This window comes from Fusarium sambucinum, chromosome III (assembly GCF_050947815.1).
Source record: "Fusarium sambucinum isolate potato_lamoka chromosome III, whole genome shotgun sequence".
Classification (NCBI taxonomy): Eukaryota; Fungi; Ascomycota; class Sordariomycetes; order Hypocreales; family Nectriaceae; genus Fusarium; species Fusarium sambucinum.
Genome location: NC_139292.1, coordinates 8,096,452 through 8,115,509, shown reverse-complemented (window position 1 = coordinate 8,115,509; position 19,058 = coordinate 8,096,452). Strand labels below are relative to the sequence as shown.

General features: G+C 47.4%; 8 protein-coding genes across 8 annotated transcripts; 3 read left to right on the top strand and 5 right to left on the bottom strand.

The window, feature by feature from the left end:
• Window positions 1–88: 88 nt before the first annotated feature.
• Window positions 89–986, top strand: FSST1_012917 (class I SAM-dependent methyltransferase; the record flags this gene model as incomplete). The annotated part of the gene is made up of 2 exons (XM_083236184.1): window positions 89–521; window positions 565–986. The coding sequence occupies 2 exons, from the start codon at window positions 89–91 to the stop codon at window positions 984–986; spliced, it is 855 nt and encodes a 284-aa protein (XP_083082613.1).
• Window positions 987–2,488: 1,502 nt separating this feature from the next.
• FSST1_012916 (FAD-binding oxidoreductase) lies at window positions 2,489–4,185 on the top strand (the record flags this gene model as incomplete). The annotated part of the gene is made up of 3 exons (XM_083236183.1): window positions 2,489–2,608; window positions 2,675–3,600; window positions 3,663–4,185. 3 exons carry the CDS (start codon window positions 2,489–2,491, stop codon window positions 4,183–4,185), a joined length of 1,569 nt encoding a protein of 522 aa, XP_083082612.1.
• Window positions 4,186–5,698: 1,513 nt separating this feature from the next.
• Window positions 5,699–6,532, top strand: FSST1_012915 (uncharacterized protein; the record flags this gene model as incomplete). Its single annotated transcript, XM_083236182.1, has 1 exon — window positions 5,699–6,532. One exon carries the CDS (start codon window positions 5,699–5,701, stop codon window positions 6,530–6,532), a length of 834 nt encoding a protein of 277 aa, XP_083082611.1.
• Window positions 6,533–8,780: 2,248 nt separating this feature from the next.
• Window positions 8,781–10,304, bottom strand: FSST1_012914 (cytochrome P450; the record flags this gene model as incomplete). The annotated part of the gene is made up of 2 exons (XM_083236181.1): window positions 8,781–9,054; window positions 9,112–10,304. 2 exons carry the CDS (start codon window positions 10,302–10,304, stop codon window positions 8,781–8,783), a joined length of 1,467 nt encoding a protein of 488 aa, XP_083082610.1.
• A 1,306-nt stretch (window positions 10,305–11,610) lies between these two features.
• Window positions 11,611–12,330, bottom strand: FSST1_012913 (FAR-17a/AIG1-like protein; the record flags this gene model as incomplete). The annotated part of the gene is made up of 2 exons (XM_083236180.1): window positions 11,611–11,758; window positions 11,810–12,330. 2 exons carry the CDS (start codon window positions 12,328–12,330, stop codon window positions 11,611–11,613), a joined length of 669 nt encoding a protein of 222 aa, XP_083082609.1.
• A 1,000-nt stretch (window positions 12,331–13,330) lies between these two features.
• FSST1_012912 (uncharacterized protein) lies at window positions 13,331–14,371 on the bottom strand (the record flags this gene model as incomplete). Its single annotated transcript, XM_083236179.1, has 2 exons — window positions 13,331–14,311; window positions 14,369–14,371. The coding sequence occupies 2 exons, from the start codon at window positions 14,369–14,371 to the stop codon at window positions 13,331–13,333; spliced, it is 984 nt and encodes a 327-aa protein (XP_083082608.1).
• Window positions 14,372–14,861: 490 nt separating this feature from the next.
• FSST1_012911 (uncharacterized protein) lies at window positions 14,862–17,369 on the bottom strand (the record flags this gene model as incomplete). Its single annotated transcript, XM_083236178.1, has 10 exons — window positions 14,862–15,277; window positions 15,336–15,522; window positions 15,572–15,744; window positions 15,795–16,068; window positions 16,123–16,608; window positions 16,659–16,720; window positions 16,770–16,886; window positions 16,956–17,035; window positions 17,093–17,215; window positions 17,311–17,369. 10 exons carry the CDS (start codon window positions 17,367–17,369, stop codon window positions 14,862–14,864), a joined length of 1,977 nt encoding a protein of 658 aa, XP_083082607.1.
• A 454-nt stretch (window positions 17,370–17,823) lies between these two features.
• Window positions 17,824–18,831, bottom strand: FSST1_012910 (Pyruvate/Phosphoenolpyruvate kinase-like domain-containing protein; the record flags this gene model as incomplete). Its single annotated transcript, XM_083236177.1, has 3 exons — window positions 17,824–18,371; window positions 18,427–18,679; window positions 18,775–18,831. The coding sequence occupies 3 exons, from the start codon at window positions 18,829–18,831 to the stop codon at window positions 17,824–17,826; spliced, it is 858 nt and encodes a 285-aa protein (XP_083082606.1).
• Between the last annotated feature and the right edge of the window lie 227 nt (window positions 18,832–19,058).

The following is a 19,058-nucleotide window of genomic DNA, read 5'->3' as shown; positions in this document are numbered from 1 at the left end:
AAATTGTACGCTTTAAAATTTCTGCATATCTTCACTCATCGGAGCAATTCTACCCTTACAGCCATAAAACAGTTTCCTTGAAGCTTCCATGGCTCAAACGAACAGCAACGCTCACAACTTTGACTTCGGTAAGATCGACTGGGAGACATACGAATCTCATCGTCCACCATACCCTGATGCTTTATACGACGTAATCTTCCAGCATCACCAAGATCATGGAGGGGACTGGGATTTAGCGTTGGACGTGGGAGCCGGCGGAGGCACCGTGACCAAAGTCCTACTTCACCACTTCGACCATGTCGTTTGTAGCGACGCTGCTGCTGGCTACGTAGCACAGGCAGAACATCGATTTTCCCAAGAGAGAAGTACAGGGAGTATGAGTTTTCTGCATCGCAAGTTCCATGAGTTCAGCCCGGAAACCGACTTTCCCAGTGGCCGTCTTGTAGACATGGTCACTGCCGGGACGTGCATACATACACTATGGCGATCCATCCAATCTTACAACAGAGCTGGCACACCTGGTTCGACCCGGAGGGACTATGGCTGCTTTCACTTACGGTTCAGTGCCAATCCTACCACCCAACGACCCGGCGAAACATCGTATCGCCCTAACAAAAGATAAGATTCTATGCTGGTTCCATGAGAATGTCACGAAGCTCGATCAGATCGACGCTACGGGTACAGGCCAGGCACGTTACAATAACTTGAACTTTGACCCATCATTATGGACATATGTGCGTCGGATTACGTCTCTGGCGGACGAGTACGTGTGGCCTGAATGGATCAAGGCCTCCGAATCACGAGTCCGTACTGATCTGGAGCAAATGGAGATAGTTCAGGACGACTTTATCACAAAGACAGTCGACTACGATTTCTTCCCAGCGTACTTCAATAATCTCGCTCCTGGCTATGACATATCAGATTTAATTGAAGACGACTTGAAGAAGATAAAAGAAGCGCTCGGGCATCGCAAAGTCGTGGCTTAGTGGCCGATGATCGCAGTGGTAGCAACTAGAAGATAAACATGTTCGGGGATGTTTTAGTTGGTATGTGAGCAGTTGTGATTTGGCTTTTGGCATACATGGTAGATGCTACCTCGGTCACAATTCAGTTTCGTGGTCAGGGTTCCGAGATAGCGGTTATACGTAGCAAGTGTGACTTTCAGCCCGACAATCCGTTGTTCTTTGTATTTACTTACTGGCGAATATTTCCATTCTTATATGAGATTGATCACATATCATACCGTTTAATTAGCATCAAAAGTCATTCTGTTAGAGTATTTGATTCACATAGTCGCAGGAAAGCTCCGGTTAAAGATGTACGAAAAATATACATTTTGACCAGCCACGACGTGTAAAGACTGGCTTTGGTAGGCTGCTGTCATATGTATCGTGCTTCGTTCAAGACCGGCCCAGCATAATAGCTGACAACAGACCGGATTTCTGAACCAAGGACGTTACAGTGCATGCTTAGGATGCATGGCCAACTCATGCCCTTCAGCCCCAAACCCGGATACGGGAACAAGAAGATCAACGTCACAGACACCAAACCTAGCGAAATATTCTGCATTTCCCTTTATCCAATATCCGAAACTCTCCTCGCCAGGGTTGAAGATGAGGGCTGAAGTCGCAGAGCAAGCTGTGCCAACAGCGAGCGCCACTAGCGTAGCTCGCGAGGTAGAAATCAGGGCCTGACATGAACTTCTCGCAAGAATCACCGATTGGCCGAGACTCTCCACGTTAGTATAACACTGGAGATGGTTACAGTCCTTATGTAATTATTGCACGATCTAGTGAAATCTTACAACTCATAATTGTGGTACAATCCAGTTATAGAACTTCTGTTACTACCTAACTGATCAGTGATCTAAAGTCTTGAAGCTCATCTATCGGCATCTGGTTGGCTAGTATCTGCGAAGAAGTCCTTGTAAGAACCTAGGGTCCTCAGACAGCCAGGACATAGGCCGTAGATGTAGTTCAAGGCGATGGCCAACCAGATGTAACATCTTTTGGGAGCCAGTCGGCATGCTTTGCGAGGAAGGGTGGGGCGACATCAGCCTCAACCCTGCGTATGGGTTTCGATTCACCAGTCTTACGGATCGGCAATGTATATGTCTAGTTTTGAATTGCTGTAAGAGTAGGCCTTGTTGATCGTTACTTGTAAGGCGGAGCATATTCTCGATTTTATCATTGTTTGTAAGCTGAACAACTTGATGGCGATCTGCTGCGCCAGTTTGCCAAACGAGGACAGCTTGCGGCCAATCGTCATCATTGGTGAGCGATCCCAGTAAGCATTAATTACATGAATTGTTTTCTGACGCCTGATCCGAGATGGGCAAAGGAGGTAACCGATGAACGACGGACAAGAGGGTGTTTGAATATCTCAATCGCATATAAAGGGCCGTGTTGCCGTCGAAAACTATTTGCAAAACAAAGGCTTTCAAACAACGCAACATTCAAATTGAGATACGCCGCCTACAATCGTCAATATGATTATCCCCCAACTTCACAAGTTCTATAATGGGACAGTTCTTACGTTATACGCCGCGTTGGCTTTGAGTGGTGTCACCGCACAAGAGGTGGACAATGCCAAAACTGGCTATCCTCCAGTACGCATCCCGTAACTTCATGACTCTGTTTGAGCGTTTCATTCGATATGTACTAACTTATTCCAGTGCGATGCTTTGATAAACGCTAATCTTTCACATCTTGTGCACCTCGCAGACTCGCCACTCTACCCGACCTTGGTGAACGGCTCCTGGGCACCCGACACTCGCAAAGCTCCATTCTGCTTTGTCCTCCCAACCACGACCGAGGAGGTGTCCCAAACTATCATCGCACTTCGTGATGCTGGTGGTGGAGCCGGGGACTGGCATATCGCCGTCCGCAGCGGCGGACATGGGACGGACCATTCGAATAACATCGATACTGGAGTTACAATCGATCTGACCCAGATCAATGCAACGACCTACAACAAGGAGACGAACATCGCAAGTGTAGGCACCGGGGCCCGGTGGGGTGCAGTTTACGCAGACCTCCTCGAGCACGATGTCAGTGTAATGGGTGGGAGAGAAGGCGTGGTGGGCGTAGGAGGCCTGGTTCTCGGTGGCGGCGTCTCGTGGTATACTCCAAAGCGGGCGTTTGCTTGTGACAATGTTGTCAACTATGAGGTGGTTCTCGCCAATGGCTCCGTTATCCATGCAAACCCTCACGTTCATGGAGACCTCTGGAAGGCATTGAAAGGAGGTGGCGCAAACTTTGGTATTGTGACCAGATTCGATATGGAGGCTTTTCCGGCCCAGAACATCACCAAGGAAACAACAGTGGTTGATATGGAGCATCTTGATGAGGTATTGGGCGCAGTTGTGGACTTCACAAGCCTTGACCAGTCTTTTGAGGATGACTACTTGCTTACGGTGTTCAACTATGATCAAGCTAGCGATTCCACGGTAATATCGCTGACGGAGGTCAACACGGCAAACAACTTGAACTCCTCGGCATTTGAGACTGTGAGAATGATCCCAACCCTCCGTCGAATTCCCCCAAAGTCAATGTCCCTCGCTGAGTCCGCGCATGGGTCATCACTGAGCGATGAAATGCGGTAAGTCGTGCCAACACTCAATTTTCATTCCAAAGCCGGGCATAACTAACTCTTTCCGTGAGAACTATTGGAGCCGGACCCATAACTGTCGCCAACAACCCCAGAATCTTGCGCTTCATCGTCGATCAGTACAATAGATTCGTCAAAGACATCAAGGAGAAGGTGAACCCAGCGAACTTTAGCACGATTTTCGACCTTCAGCCTCTGCCATCTCGCGTCGCCGACTACAGTGTTTCGAAGGGCGGTAACATGTTGGGACTCGAGCGGAATAATCGTGACAGAGTTATTGCGGCCTCCAGAGCAATCCTCTTTGGGAACCAGTATTCCGCACAAGATGTCGCCCTGATCTATCAACTCTCTGTTGCTATGAATCAGAAGATCATCGCGCACGCAAAGTCGCTTGGTCTCTCGGAGGACTGGGTCTATCTAGCTTACGGCGATGCGCAGCAGGATCCGCTGGGATCTTACGGCCAGGATAACGTGAATCATATCAGACAGGTCGCGCACAAGTACGATCCCGAAGGCTTTTTTCAGAAAAGGGTTCCTGGTGGCTTCAAGATCGATAGGGTTGAGACGGGCGAGTAGTGTTGGAATAAATCGGCCCAAGCGTAGGATCCGCAGGCGCTGCAAGCGGTCCGTGTCGAAGCTAGCTTCGGTGCCGAAATGAGCCCTGGGTCTTACATGTACATATGTTATATAGTTCGTCAGCCTCCGCTCCGTGGTAATTTCAGACACCTTGGCGACTATCTGGCTCCGGGTTTTAAAATGGTCTATAAATACTGCTGTTCTTCATTATTAGGTCTTAGCAATTCTTGCCAGGGCGCGTCCCTAGTCAAGTGAGACTGTGGCTGAATCAAATTGTAGACGCTCCTAATATGGAGTGCATCAATAATATTCCCGTACCAATACACTTGTCATCCAATAAACAAGCTCTTCGTCGGCATGAGTTAAGACAGGTGAGGTAAACCATCCCCCTTCCTAAGGGCGAGATGTGGAGAGAATCTCGCGTCTACACCGAGGACAAGTTCCCCGAAAGTCGTGCTCTCCGAGATCATCAAAAACTCTGCAGACGACCCCAAGCCTGGTATCTACGTGGTTTGAAACTACAATGCCGGCACTCAGCTTACCACCCCTACTCTACACTACGCTGAACCTGATATAGGCAATGCTACCATTTAAAACCAATCGCTGCGACTTGCGAAACCAGGCAGTGCATATCGGGAGATCGACGGTTGAGTGATGCTATGGCGCAGCGAAACTAAACTTTGACCATGATTCTTAGATCCGTGCTGGCCTCGCAAATTGTAGCGATTGGTCATGTTTCGCTCTGGTTTGATTAAAGTGGAGATACGCGTGAGACAACACCAACAATCTCCGGCTAGAATGATGCTCAGAAGTGGGCATCGCTCCAACGATTCTTGCGTAACGGAGATCACTCATCCAGAATGCCAGACGTGAACAACAGGCTCCAACACTTACCGTTTGATACACTATACAAGATTGTCTGCACTGTCTTGTGTAGAGACTAGCAAGCTCCCATCTCCCGCTACGAGTAAAGTCTGCCAGGTCCTCACCGCTTCCCTTGGACACCACTCGTTACCCAGGCCCGTGCTAAAACCATCGGACCGCCTCGTCTATCGAATGCAGACTGGAATTGAAGGGTTGGCAAAGCATGAGTACTACAGAGCGACCGAGACGAGCATACCAGAAGTCCAGAACTGGATGTCGAAACTGCAAAACAAGAAAGATCAAGGTACTAAATCCATGCGCACCCAAGCTATTATCGTGCAATCATTAGACTTAATCACTGATACCCTTAATCATTTTTCAGTGTGGCGAGGAGCTACCGGCTTGCCTGCATTGCGCAAGGCGTGGAGATGTATGCGACTTGGCGACCGGAACTGCCCAGCAGAACACAAGCTCATTCAGAGCCTCAGATGAGAGGTCTATCTCGTCTCCTACAACTATCGCATCGTCTTCTACAGCAGCGTCCATTCTCGACTGTTCTCCACAAGACTTACCCCTAAATATATTAGATTTGGAGCTTCTTCACCACTACAACACGTCAACATATTTTACACTCTCTTCGGATCCAGCTATGCGCAATTACTTTCTCGAGAATGTACCAAAGTTAGGCTTCTCGCATCCATACGTGCTCCATGCCCTTTTGGCGCTCTCTGCATCCCACTTGGCGCATTTCCGACCAGAGTCTCGTAAACACTACTATGCTTGTGCCAAGGTTCACCACGGCAAGGCTACTATTATTGCGGCACCTCTTTTAATGGATATTACTGAAGAAGAGAGGATTCCTATGTATTTCTTCAGCATCTTCACACTATTTATTTCTTTTGCTAGTCTCCAAGATGAGGACTGTCCCTCTTTTGATGAAGACGATGTTATCCCTGCTTGGTTCAGCCTCTTCCGTGGTGTACGGACCATCCTGGCTTCAAGTAACGGCGCCATCTATAGATCATCTCTTGCGTTTTTCTTCACTCATTCACGGGTCAACGACACTTGGTTTCAAGTACAACTCGATTTCGAACCCGTCGTCGAATTCCAACGCCATCTCACGTCAATTCGTTCGGAAAGCGCAAAAACTCAGCAGCTATTAGTCGACACCTTCAAGGACCTCAGTCGAGCCCTTTACTTCTTCCAAGTCGAGGAACTTGGCGATGAGGCTCGTGTCCGCAGCATGTTCACCTGGATGTACAGAGTTGACGACGATTTCGTGGGATTGCTGCAAACTAAGGACCAGGATGCACTTTCTATACTCGCTTTTGCCTGTGTTTTGTTACACGGGCTAGACTATAAGTGGTGGATGCAGGGTTGGGCCACGCGCTTGCTTGGTCGTATATATGCGACTTTGGATGAAGTCCATCGGTTCTGGATCAGGTGGCCTATACAGCATATTGGATGGATACCTCCGCGCTAGAGTCGGGGAATGCAGCACATTGAACATCGCTGTTTATTCCAATGCAATTATCTGTGAGGGTTAGGCCTTTCCTCGCATGCGGCTTATTCCTTCTCAGATACCCATGACTCTCAATATTATTACCGGCCCAACCGTATAGGTTAGAAAAGTAAGAGATGCTACCTGTAAAGAGTTAATTGATGTAGGGTCCAAGTAGGATATCCGATGCGTACATCCAGTGGTGAGTCCTCTAACACAGATGTTGTAGAGAGGTCATCCATAGTGACGTCCGACTTGGACAATTCCTCGAACACATGTCCTTAGATGTTTCTAGGTTCAATAGAAGCAATCTTCTTATTTTCAGGAGGGAAACACCCTTGAGGTTAGCAAACGAGATAGTAATGCCCATAACAGATGAAGCGCTGGCAAAGGTAGCATGACCACCACTCTTGGCCGCAAACGGACATTGTAACAATCACGGCGGAGATCTGTGCCGAGCTTTTAGGCTTGAAGAATCCGGATAAACAACAAGAGTGTCTCATCATGTGCGCAAAAGTCCGAAGTCAATCCCGGAAATGGAACCTTGTGGCGTAGTCTCGACCTAGTGACTGGTTGAAGACGTCCAATCCCAAGAGTCTGGATTGTTGTCGCGAGAGAACAATGAGATCATAATCTGGGGCAACACCGATCCGGAAGTCCTATAAGCTGACGCCATTACCCATCCTTTGCCAGTGTAAATCTTTATCTTTCTCAATCTCGAACTCTGCCCACTTATCCTAATCACAAAGCTTCAAAGGTACCGGAGACCAGATAAACTTCAACATCACCCCCACTGATTCATTCTCAGATGCCCACCACCTCCGGCACAGTCAGCAGTTTCGACGGGGGAAACAAAATCGTCGCCACTTTTGTAGTCGATGGGGTGCAGTGCACCTTTAATGGCAGATTTGATCCCCCAGTTGGAGATTTCAATAGCTATGATGCGAAGCTTGACTACAGCGACATCAAACAATTGACAACTCAGCGAGAGTTCAGTGGAAAAGTCAGTTCTCAAAACCTTGTCATCGACACGAACAATGGTGCAAAGATCACCAGTCATTCCGACACGCCGATTTCTCCTGTCAGTCGGTTGTCTGGAAGTGGAATTTGGGAGCACAGTTGATGCAAGGTCGTGTGAATCCAACGCGAATATGGTTGTGCAGAATGGTCTTTCGTTCGACTACGTTTGAACGGGTGTTTCAGAGATGAATCAAGACATGTAGGGTTGAACTTTGATAAGAACCATGCGCGGTCGTGTATCTGGTTATCTTGGTATTGTTTTGTAATTTAAGGTCTGTCATCGCAACTCACACAATAACATCACAAAAGCCCCGAAATTCGTGTCCTGTGGTAGGTAGACAATGAGGTAGTTGCAATAGCGATGCATCCTAGCTTATCCGTCACTGTACTCTCCTCGTCCTCCTAGCTGCCCAAATAATTCCCATGTAGTCACCAGCATTACTTCCACCCGTTCATCAAGGGACTCAAATCCAGAAGCAGTCCGCTGATTAACCTGGAACCTCTCCGGTATGCTCTTGTTGACGACCAAAAGGCCCAGCTGCTGAAAAGTTAGCCCGAACTGTCTTCCGTTAACTAGAGTGTTGTATACGAACTCCTCTCCTAATATCGTAAAAAGCAGGCTTGCGGTAATTGCTGGACGTTCGTTTGGACAAATTACGGCTCTTCCTCCGCTTCCTCCGCTCCTTCGTCTTTCGCTTTGTCTTTCTTCTGGCCCGAAATAGCTAGGCCTAAGAGGGCGAAAAACAATATGAGGATAAATACGAAGGATATCACCTGCAGCATTGAGAATTGCGATATCCAACTCTCATGACCAGATGAAACTTTATTAGATGTATCCCCATGGGTGGTGATGATTCTCAGAATGTCTGCGCGGGCGAAATTCGTCACCAGGCTTGGAAGATTCGTGCTTGGTTTGGTGGGTTGTACGAACATTTTGAAGATCAAGAAACGGAACTCCTGTGGGCTGGCACGGAGATGATGCTGCTGTGGAAGGAAGGCTTGCTTAAATTCGATGTTTTCTTGATGTGTGAGAAGCTGGGAAAATTTAAGTGGTCAGAACAGAGGAGAACTTGTTTTATATAGAGCTCGAGCTTAAACTATATATAGACTTTAAATCTGAGTTATTGAGCTGATATAACTAAAGTATGTGTTCCTGTTGCCCAGCCGGGGGAGAAAAACAGTTTCTTCCGTTGATAGTAGACGCAGTCACTCACATATATGTTCGTGAAGGCCAATCTGACACGACGATGCCACATGTTCCCCCCTTCGGAACTATGAAAAACTCGCCGACCTGCCTCATCATGTCGTTAGTCGTGTCATGATGTAGCTTCATACCTCTACACTGGCGAAACAATGTCGCAAGTGTGATTAAAATCTCCATTCGAGCGAGGTGCATGCCTATGCAGCTTCTTGAGCCTATGCTGAAAGGTACATGCGCTCTGTTTTGTTCAGGTGATGGGTCGATGAATCTAGTCGCATCGAAGCTGAATCAGGTCAGTAGTGAAAAAGTTAGAAAATTGACCCTGCCGAGCTTGACTTACGTATCTGGATTAGGGAAGACCTCTTCAAGGCGTGAGATGAGCCATCCTGTTGTGTAGACCATCGTGCCACCAGGAAGATCCCAGCCGTGGATAGATATGCCACTTGGAGGCAAAACTCTTTCCACGAGTGCAGCTGCGGGATTGTACAGCCGCAAAGTCTCCTCTAGAACACTATTGAGAAGTGGTAGATGCTCCAGATCTTTGGCGGTAAAGTCTTCTGGGAGACGGGCTACCTCATCCTCAATATGTCTCCTCAAATGTTGATCTCGTATTATCTCCCAGGTGGCATACGTCAACGTTGCAGCCGTGCTATCAGAACCAGCCACGAGCATCATGGATACCTCAGAGCCCAACTCCTCGTCGCTCAAAACAGGTCTCTTGCTCAACTCAGCTTCACCAAGTATGTGACGAACCATACTCGGACCACACGAAGGTAAAGAGACTTCAGCAAGTGCAATTGAAACACGACCAAATATGATCTCGGTGACTCGGCCGACATCTCGGAGCCAAGTGACTGGAGACCATTTGATAAGGGACCGTAGGAAATTGGGCAGTATGACTTGAAGGATGACACTTGGACCTGCATTGCCCAATGCTTTGTATACAGGCATGTCTTGACCACCCGACTCAAGTAGTTCAAATGACTTTCCAAGTGCCATTTCACTTATAACATCAACTGCCAAACATCGCCACCATTTGTACACGTCAGCCTTGCCCTCTTGAGCCTCCTTCTCGATGTTCGATACAGCAAGCTCAGCCAAACGCCGAATCTTGGACTCCTGCTCTTCTCTCATTGCTGAGAGACCGCGACCCAAAATCCGTTTCCGCTGCGCATGAAGTTTTGGATCCCGAAGCGTAAACAACATGGGTGAGTGACTGAACCGGATGCTGTCAAAAACAGGAGCCTTGATGCAACGGCTTCCAACTCCGTGGACTTTATAGTAGCCATCAACGCTATTGAGGGAGACTTCAGTGGGCCCGACTCTTACTACCGGGCCATAACGTTTGTGGATGTGGCGGAGATGTTCTCGACTTGTCCCAGTGGCTCGGGCATAGAGTAATGGGATGCCCGTGACACGTGTGTAACGCGGTCCGGGTAGTGATGATAGCGGACCGAAATAAAGGTTTGATATGAATTTGAGAGTGATAGCCACAAAAAAGATGGCAACTGCAGCTACAATAGTGATCGACATCTTTACCGATGCCACATGAGGTATGATTGATGTAACTTAAGGTGGGTGGAGATGCAAAAGCAGATTTGCATAAACTCTGCATACTCTATTATATATATACGCCATTTACTGAGCTGAATGTCGCTCTTGGACTCTACAACACCACACATATCATCGTCAGGTTCTTGCTTACACGTGGGGGCGACGACTTGGCTGTGTATCTATTTTTTCTCCCCTTGTTGATAGACCCATTGTTTAGCAAGGGGATAATCGTTATCGTGATTGTAAATGCCCTTGTCATTGGCATTAGAGACCTGGGTCTAAGCGCCACTCAAAAGCAGTGCAGTGGCACGAATTGCAGTAATTAACTCACTGCATGTCTCAGTCACCAACCATGCCTCCGGACTCCGAAGGTCATTCTATGCCCGCGGGAGTACTACTAATTTTCACTCATTTGCTGATAGTGAACTCTATCTGAGGTTCGTCGTGAGCCTCGTTGTCATGATAGGTTGTTTCCCCTAAAGAAGCGGCTGAGTTGCCGATCGTTGCTCGACAATTGGGGTCGATACCCAGCCTGACATGATTTTCGCATATCGTTGATCTCATCGTCATGCGGAGTATTTTGTGATTTGGTGCGCCGCGAAGCTTGTCTGGGATAAGTCTCTTTCGAATTAGTCGAAATCCCCGTGTTCAAAGCATGTGAAAATGGATGACTGCGTCAAAGTGACTGAAACGGGAATTTCGGACCAAATGTCCGAGCCTGTTGGGTTGCAGCATGCAAGAACAGAGCTGGACTCATTTGGGGGCCGCACTAGTTAAGTGCTCATGTCATACCATGCACGAACCTTGTTCTTTTAGACCAAAGCTGAGCCTTGTCCGATGATACCTGCTATATCTGGCTTTCATACTTTGATTGAGATTAAAATTAGAAAAGGCACAGCAAGTGAAGATACAGTGACGCGACATGAAGGAGATATTGCAAAATAGCTCGTGAAATGGCTTGCGACCTTCAAATATCCGGATTGAGTTATGCCAAATTGGTTACACTGCAAGACCTGTAAAGGATGGGTGTCATTCAACGCAGTGTAACATTTTCAATGATTGAAGCTACTCTTTCATCTAGAGAAGGGACTCATTCGGTACAGTTGTAGTTATTTATCAGAGTATATTGCCTAGATACATCGAGCGAACATAGTAACAATACACCTTCTGTTTCAATTGCTGTAGAACACGAATGCATATGTCCCACCGCGACAGGTCTCACAAGGTTTCCACTTGAGCAAGTCGCTTCTAATAGCCCTCCATCGAACGCCAAATTGATGTTTGGTCATTCAGCTTTGATCTTTGTGGATCCGTGAACCTTGCCATGTACACATTGAAGCGCGGACGATGAAGCAGTCAACAGTCCAGCTGATGCAACAAAAATAACAACACGCTGTATGGCTGAAAGCTGATCCATCATTGGATAAGGATACCTGTACGATCTAGTGAGAAGAGTTGAGATAAGAGTTCCTATATAAACTCACCAGCCATTATTGTAGAAACACAATTCAATCCAGCACCAGTATACGACAGCAAGAACTGTACTGAGAGACATCATACTTCGAGTAGTAATGGTCGCTCGTGGGCTCCATAGAACAAAATCCAAGACCAGCAAAACAGCTGGCACAAGGTGGAAGCCGAGGTCAGGTAACGGATCGATTATGAGATCTTCTGGCATAAGTAACGAGGGGTCATGCATTCTGATGGACCAGTATAAAACGGCTATCAGAACCTCAAGAGGGGTCGCAAGGACTGCGATTGCGTCTTTAGCTTGGGAGATGATGTTGTCAGGTGCTAGATCTGCGATGAGACCAAGTGAAAATGTGACCAGAGATAAGGCGAGGCCGACGACAGTCAGAAGCTGGAAGTACCATCCAAAGGAACGCGAATAATTTGAATCCCATGTTGTAAGAAGGTAGAAGCTGAATGTGAAAGATGAAATGCCCAGGGCGTGAAACAGAGCTTTGGAGGAGGCGCTCATCGTGGGAATCGTTTTGAGGGTCATCGATGCTGTAACTGCCAATTTTGAATAATGAGAAAAAGTGCGAGAATGGGTGCGGATATTGGTCTTCCGTTGGAATGAAGTAGGTAGTCTAGAGGTTGGGGGCCAGACTACTAAGCGGTGCGAGTAAAATAATTATATACGTACTAGAAGAAGATATTTTTAGAAGTGGATTTGGGAAATCTCATCTAACAACATCGTAGCAAGATATCACTAAACCTTAATGTCAGCAGTCCATTGGAGGATAAGCAGAGTGCCCGTGATTTGTCAAATGGCTCATTGTGTCTTTTCCATGTCCCTTGCAGGCCTTCTCCGAATTATCCAAGGTGAGACCATAAGGCTTAGCTCTTACATCCGAGAAATGATTGAGATTACATGCTGTATTGAAAGAGTAGAATTGGGAGGTTGGCGGCTAATAGGTTGGTCTCATAGGTCCAGTTAGCGATGTGGCAAAGTGCATGTCTTATGTCGTATTCGCATTATCCACTCGACATTCAGACAAGGCTAATCAGGACTTGACTTTAACTGTAAGGTTTGAAGACCCGGATAACATCCAGAATGGAGATATCGCGCCCACAGATATGTAGCAGTAGCCTGTCCCAACAGAAACAAGCAGACCTATCCGTAACTCCTCACAGAAAAGAAAGGCAATCGTCAAACTTCAAGGCCAGCCAAGTGAGAAGTTGCTGACATAGCATTTCACCAGAGATCATCTATACTCGCACCAGGGTACTAGGTAAGTTGGCCGCTGGAATCAAAAGAGACGAAATTAGTAGGTCATTTTATGCTCCTTGGACTACTTGTCCTTGGTTCTTGTGCTTCCAGTGGTCAATTTACTCTGATACCCTAAGGAGGCTCTCATGAACTCGGTCATTGTGCTAACGTGTAAGCGGGTCACTGTCAATTGGATTGATTGAACTCAAACTGGCCGAAATGTAGGTAATTATGTATTCCTATTCTAATCCTCCATTCGATTGAAGAATAGTACAGATGCCCTCAAACCTCAAGCGTTGTATTCATCAAACCGTACTGTCCTGTCCAGCATATACAAGAGTTCCTGAACCGTTTCACGCAAAGAACGAAGCTTCTCCTCTCCCGCGATTAACTTGCCTAAATCGCCTATGGGTCTGGAATCCGGACAAGGGCAATATGTCGGTTGGTTATAAGTAGCGATGGCTTTGTCGAGATCGACACGTGGATAGGATTGCAGATGCAGGCTAAGCCACATGGTAACGAATTTGACATCCTTGTGCATTTCTTCTGCGATCTCCATCCGTCTTTGATGCGGGATTTGGTAGTTTTCATCTCGTTCTAGCTGCCGATATAACCCTTCGGCGCACAATCGATGGTGACGCCGGGGTGAGGTCGGATTGTGAGTTTGGGTATAGCCTTGGCTATGGTCGGTCCGTGCCTCGTGGTTGTTTCCGGCTTGTTGAGGTGTGGGCTCGTTTGGTAGACGGCGACGGTCAAGTTGATGAAGCTTGAGGACAATTTGAGGTATGTCGCTATTGGAAGAGCCCGCGGGGTTGTTGTCGGCTTGTTGAGGTGTGGGCTCGCTTGGTAGAGGGCGATGGCCGGACAGATGAGGCATAATGTAATTTTGAGCTGGGTTACTGTTGGAAGGGCCTGCGGAGTTGTTGCCGGCTTGTTGAGGTCTGGGCTCGTTTTGTAGACGGCGAAGGTCGATTGGATGAAGCTTGAGGGCAATTTGAGGCGGGTTGCTATTAGAAGAGCCTGCGGGGTTGTTGTCGGATTGTTGAGGTCTGGGCTCGTTTGGTAGTGGGATATAACCGGGTTGATGAAGATCGAGGACAATTTGAGGCGGGTTGCTGTTGGAAGGGCCTGCGGAGTTGTTGCCGGCTTGTTGAGGTCTGGGCTGGTTTTGTAGACGGCGAAGGTCGATTGGATGAAGATCGAGGACAATTTGAGCTGGGTTGCTGTTGGAAGAGCCCGCGGGGCTGTTGTTGGCTTGTTGAGATGGATCCTGGTGATGATTAGTATTTTCATGACGTCTTGGAAGAATCTGAACGTTGCAACAAACCATGGCGTGAATGTTTTGCGGAAGACTGATGTGTAGATGTGTAGATGTGTTGATAGTTCGATGTGCTTTGGGTAGACTGATGTTGGCCAAAATTGAAGAAGTTGATGAAGTTGAAGAGTTTAGATTCATAGACTGCGAGGACGAAGGTTTATAACCTCAGGGCACCTGCCGTTCACGCAACAATCTAGGGATGGGTAGGTGACACATCGCGGCAGGTACGATGTGGTAGCCCCAACTCCAGTCAAGCTGGGCCAGCAAGAGTAACAAATGGAAAGATGAATAGTGTCTCTTGCTTAAATAATCGGATTATCGTTGGACGTGGTGTCACGTGTCACCATTGCTGGAACGGTCCAGAGATGCAAGCACAAGAGTTGATATCCTAGGTCGTAGGGTATAGAAATAAATATCGTAAGATTGCTACTAACTTCGTTCCTTGTGTTTGCTTCCAATAGCCTTGTTCTGATGCCATGAGGACAAGGTCTTCAAAATCTACCTACATTGGTGGCATATCTCCAAAACTAGCAGACTCCCACAACCAGCTGTTGACCGCATCAAGATCCAAGTTCAAGGGCGGACAACAGTCTAGCATGTTGGTTATATTGAGTAGTTGGCTTGGTGAGATTCCCTGCTCTCCTTCATGTGCAGCAATGCCCCCTGTCTGGTCCTCATGAGGATGCGCTATAGTCTCTCGCTGGTTTACCAAACGTAGCATATCGTGCAAACGTTCGATCTCTTGACGTCGAAATCGTGCGGGGAGATTACCACCAGCAATCAATGTGTCAAGAATGTTTACTGTCGCCTCGAAGTATGGCTCGCACAAAGCGTCTGGGAATGGCTGGAGGGCAGAAATGAGAGCAAGAACAAATCCGGCTGAGAAGGCGTGATCCAAGTCAAATGGTAGAAAGAGTTCTTAGAAAAGTTAGTCCAAACATACTCCGATACCTCACATTCGGGAACGGCAGCCTACCGAGAAGATCTTGGGATTGTAACGTGTCCAGGATGCGGAGAGATTTATGCGCTGAGTCGTAGCAAGCTTTCAGTAAAGCTTTAATAGGCTCGGCAATCTCAAACGCCGATCTACTCTGTCTTCTGCCCATCTCTAACTTATCTCGCAGGAGACACATGAGAACGGGCCTCGTTGCTAATACGATGCACTGCATAGTGACGTTAGTCGCCCGCTCCAAGAATTGCTGTGAGACGCACCTGGTGGTAACATAGATTTAGGGTAGCAGAGACTCTTGACACTGGACCTTGGCCATCTAGTTTCAAGTCTGGGTATGAGTTCCACTCGGAAGCCAAAGCAGCAAGCTCTTTCAGAATTGTTAGAGTGTTCTTTGGGAACGAGTCATCTAATCTTCCATCAATCCCATACACCGCTGAATCTCTATTAGCTCATCATTCTGACACTGGTAGGTAGGCCACAAACTGTTAAGAACCTTTGCGATAAGCCTCGACAGCTTGATATGCATATCGAGGGCATTCGACTTTCGTGATCCTGCAAGCTGCCCTGGCACCGGGACAGAGATGTCGCTATCGTGGACAGAGCTAGGGGCACCCATCAAAGATGAGAATTTGCGGTCAAGGATGTATAATGTCCACCAAGCATTGCGATAACGCGCGACCTCGGTATCATCCGAGAACTCTCCCACGATGTCACGGTGAAGACCTTGACTAAGAGCTATCCTCAATCCCAACCCAAGCTAGAATTCGAAGTCAATGATAAGGCTAGACAGTGTGAGAAGGGAGGTGCTCACATATACATAAGCACTATTGCGATGGTCCACAGCCTGAAGGTATATAGCAAGGCCGCAGCATACCTCAATGGATAGTATTGGATCTTCATACAATCCGCTGGCATCCGGAAAAAGCTCCATTGCTCGCAAAAAGTACTCGCTACCAGGCGATCCGGCCTTTGACATACCCCGAGTAAGAAGCCCCTTGCCCATTGCCATGATAAGGAAGTACTGGATATACCACATCCGATTTTCTGAGTTCAATGGAGGCGGGCCATCGTTGTACATTGATAAAAGACCTCGCATAAAATGAGCTTCGTCGAAAATGTGGTATGTTTGGGCTATGTGGAACTTGACGGTGTTGGTAAGGTAAATCGCATAGTCTAACGAAGGGAGGCTCTCGATATTGATCGAGGCTCCAGCTTGTCTCATGCGGGGAAGCTCTATGTTGAATGCAGCTCCATCGATGTTGAGTGGAACCTCGGGTGATGTTTCTTGGTCAACATACTGTGGATCTCAGCTTGCGTCAATGTGATATGCTAGAAGGGGGAACGAACTTGTCGAATCATGACCATGACATGGCGACTATATGCCCAAGTAGATGAAGGTCCAAGAAAGCCTACGTCGGTTAGTTCCCAGAGTTAAGTGGTTTCTTGGAATGAGCTTGCGTTTTCTCCCTTGTATGTCAACCACGAATTTGGACGAGGGTGTCACTAGAGGGTTGGTCATTTGAGGCAGTGCATCGTCGGCAGTTGAATCCGATTCAGATTCTGCGACATGCGCATCTGAACAAAGTAGTAAGCCCGGGGTTCAAAGTATCGAGTGGAAAGTTGAAAACTGTTGACCTGAGTTACCTGATAGCCTTGGAGTCTTCTTGGCTGGCCTTTGCATTTCGTCCAATTCCTCCGCTTTTCGTTTCAACTCGTTCAGAAGGCTATAATAGAATTTAGTGAAACAATTTGCAATGTTTCCTTTACGGTCGAGGACTCACTTCTCAGATACTAAGACCTTACGGTCATCTTGATCGAAAACACATTCTGTCGAGCGGCGTAGGCAATTGTTGCAGGGACAGGTGCCTGAGCAACGGACTTTGCGCTCACGACATTGCAGACAGCTTTAAACATAGACCAATCATTAGTTTTCTCTCATACTGGTAGCCAACATCATACAATCGTCTGACTGATCAAGGATGTAAGGGGGACCACTAACGCGGCATTGGACCGCCTTGACTGTTTGTGTGAGGCGCTATCGCTGGCTCTTGAACGCATCTGCGAAGCGGTGAGTAGCGCGTAGAATGTAACGTATCAGAATGAAACAGCCGCGGGTCAAGTATACGGTAACGTTGAATACTGTCTGCTTCTGTGCAAGATTTAATATAGAGGGAAAGAGATTAACTTCCAACACTACAGCTATGGAGTGTATCTATTTACACTTACCCTAATAGGCTTAGCTATACTTAAACCCCGCAGAACCAGCGACCCGTTACCGGTTAGCCGGTCTCGGGGAACCTGTACAGGGTGGTATCCTGGAAATGTCATCCGGGCACGGTTTATTCATAGACTTGCTGCCAGTACTAGAAACGTATGCCGCTGTAGGAATAAGAGATAAATTTAATAAAGCAATTTATGAAAATTAGGCTCTACTCTTGGTTTCTTTATTCTTATAGCCTGAAGTTCAAAGGCCTCATTGCCATATGTCCACCGATATTTCAAGGTGCTGCATCTATTTCTTTCCGATTCCCCCATTGAATCCATTTGTCTTATTTTCAGGCGCTGGCGAGGAATTATTCTCAACAGCCTCAACACTAGCCAAGCATTTCGCAGCACCACCTGCAATCAGACCCGAATCCTGTTGGCATAACAGGAATCGTACACCAAGCGTGTGAATGGCCCAGTCGTGGATGTCTGGTTGATCGTAAATGCCTGCGAGGCCCATGACTTTCCCATGTTTCTTGCATGCCTCACTTATGCGAGTGAGAACACGACGAAAAGTCTCGTGGCGAAACTCTCCAGGAATGCCCAACTCTATGGCTAAATCATTGGATCCGACAAGAACCACGTCGACTCCTTCGACGGCAGCAATCTCGTCCACGTTGTCAACTGCAATTGCGTTTTCAATCATAACGAATACGGTTGATCCCGAAGCATTGGTATCGTTAATCACCTGGGCTTGAGGGAATGTTTTGAGGGATATAACAGGTAATTGTCCAGTCATAGATCGGCACCCTTGAGGCGGGTATTTAGAGATTGATACCGCGTCCTTTGCTTCCTCTGCAGAAACAGCAATTAGAAAAGATTGTATCCGAGTGGAAAACTTTCAACGTACTAGCATTTGTCACATGGGGAAAGATTACACCCATGGCGCCTCCGTCGAGAACCTTCTGGACAAAGCCATTACCACATTGATGCGGTACTCGGACGAATGGTGTAATTCCAGTGTTCAGGCCTGTGATGCATAAGTTGCTCGCATCGCTAAGTGAGAGCGTGGAATGTTCCAAGTCGATGAAGAGGCTATCAAAACGAGCATTTCTAGCTAATTGAACAACTTGAGGGTTTGTGATAAGTCGTACCCCAAGAGCCTATGATGTTGAAGGTTAAGTCAGTGCCTTGAGTGTTGAGATGTAGGGCGACGCTAATGAACCTCATCCTACAAGAGAACGTGGCTTGAGCTTACCTTGCATAGCTGTCCAGCGGTAAATTTCGCGATGAGGTTATTCGAGCAGGCGAACATTTTGATCAAGCACTGATAACTGTTCTGTTGTGGGAGTTAAGTTGAGCTCTAAAATATTCATATATAAGATATAATTAAATCAATGGTCAGCTTCGCGGGATTTATTCAGGTTACAGCTACTCTTGTTGAAGCCAAGCTCGGTGGAGGCCACCGAGCCGAGTTGAGGATGTTGATTCACTACTCGGTATGCCCTCCCGAGCTATCATCTTGGCAGTATCAAATCCTCC